The sequence below is a fragment of the Apaloderma vittatum genome, unplaced genomic scaffold (genome assembly GCF_000703405.1).
Source record: "Apaloderma vittatum isolate BGI_N311 unplaced genomic scaffold, ASM70340v1 scaffold33676, whole genome shotgun sequence".
Taxonomy (NCBI): domain Eukaryota; kingdom Metazoa; phylum Chordata; class Aves; order Trogoniformes; family Trogonidae; genus Apaloderma; species Apaloderma vittatum.
The window spans coordinates 1-606 of record NW_009722813.1 but is presented as its reverse complement, the minus strand read 5'-3'; the positions used below and the strand labels follow the sequence as shown (position 1 = coordinate 606).

Genomic DNA, 606 nt, shown 5'->3' with positions numbered 1-606 from the left:
TGCCATGTGGCTCTCCAGGTTGTTTGCCGACAGGTCCAGGACCTCTATATTGCGGAGCAGGCGGAAGGCTTGCCCGTTAGCGCGGTAATTACGGTCCAAGCGGTTGGATCCCAGCAGCAGAGCGCGCAGCCCGGGCAGCTGGGCCAGGGTCGTGTCCGACACGGCTTCCAGCTGGTTGAAGCGCACGTCCAGGTGCTCAAGCTGCCCAAACCCTGGCATGTAACTTCCCGACAGGTTTTGGATGAAGTTGTTGGAGAGCTCGAGGTACTTAACTCCTTGGCTGAGCTCCTTCGGGAACTCGTGCAGGCCGGCTCCTTCGCAAGACACCTTGGTGGGGCTCTAGAGAGAGACAGGAGAAGCTGTCAGCACGGAAGGGTCTGCAAAGCACAGCTCCAGCCAGGCCAGCTGCTGCCCAAGATAGACACGAGCAACGTGAACACTTCTTCGCCTTCCCAAGCCCAGGATGGGAAGGAGCCAGACTAACAAAGCCATGGCTCAGACACAAGAAGCTTGACCCCAGGGTTAAAGTGGCCTTTCCGAGACGCTGCTAAGCTGTTCCTGATGGTGCAGGGAGAAGGCTCGGCCTCTGGCAAGCAAGCAAGCAAG

At 58.7% G+C, this 606-nt stretch overlaps 1 protein-coding gene across 1 annotated transcript in view; it reads right to left on the bottom strand.

Annotated features, from left to right (window-relative positions):
* The window catches only part of LOC104275826 (insulin-like growth factor-binding protein complex acid labile subunit), a gene marked incomplete at both ends in the record, with an annotated part of 1,784 nt that extends 1,445 nt beyond the window's left edge, over positions 1-339 (bottom strand). The window contains one exon of the mRNA XM_009871886.1: positions 74-339. Coding sequence (XP_009870188.1) covers positions 74-339 — 266 coding nt within the window. The remainder of the gene's footprint in view (positions 1-73) is intronic.
* Positions 340-606: the final 267 nt, after the last annotated feature.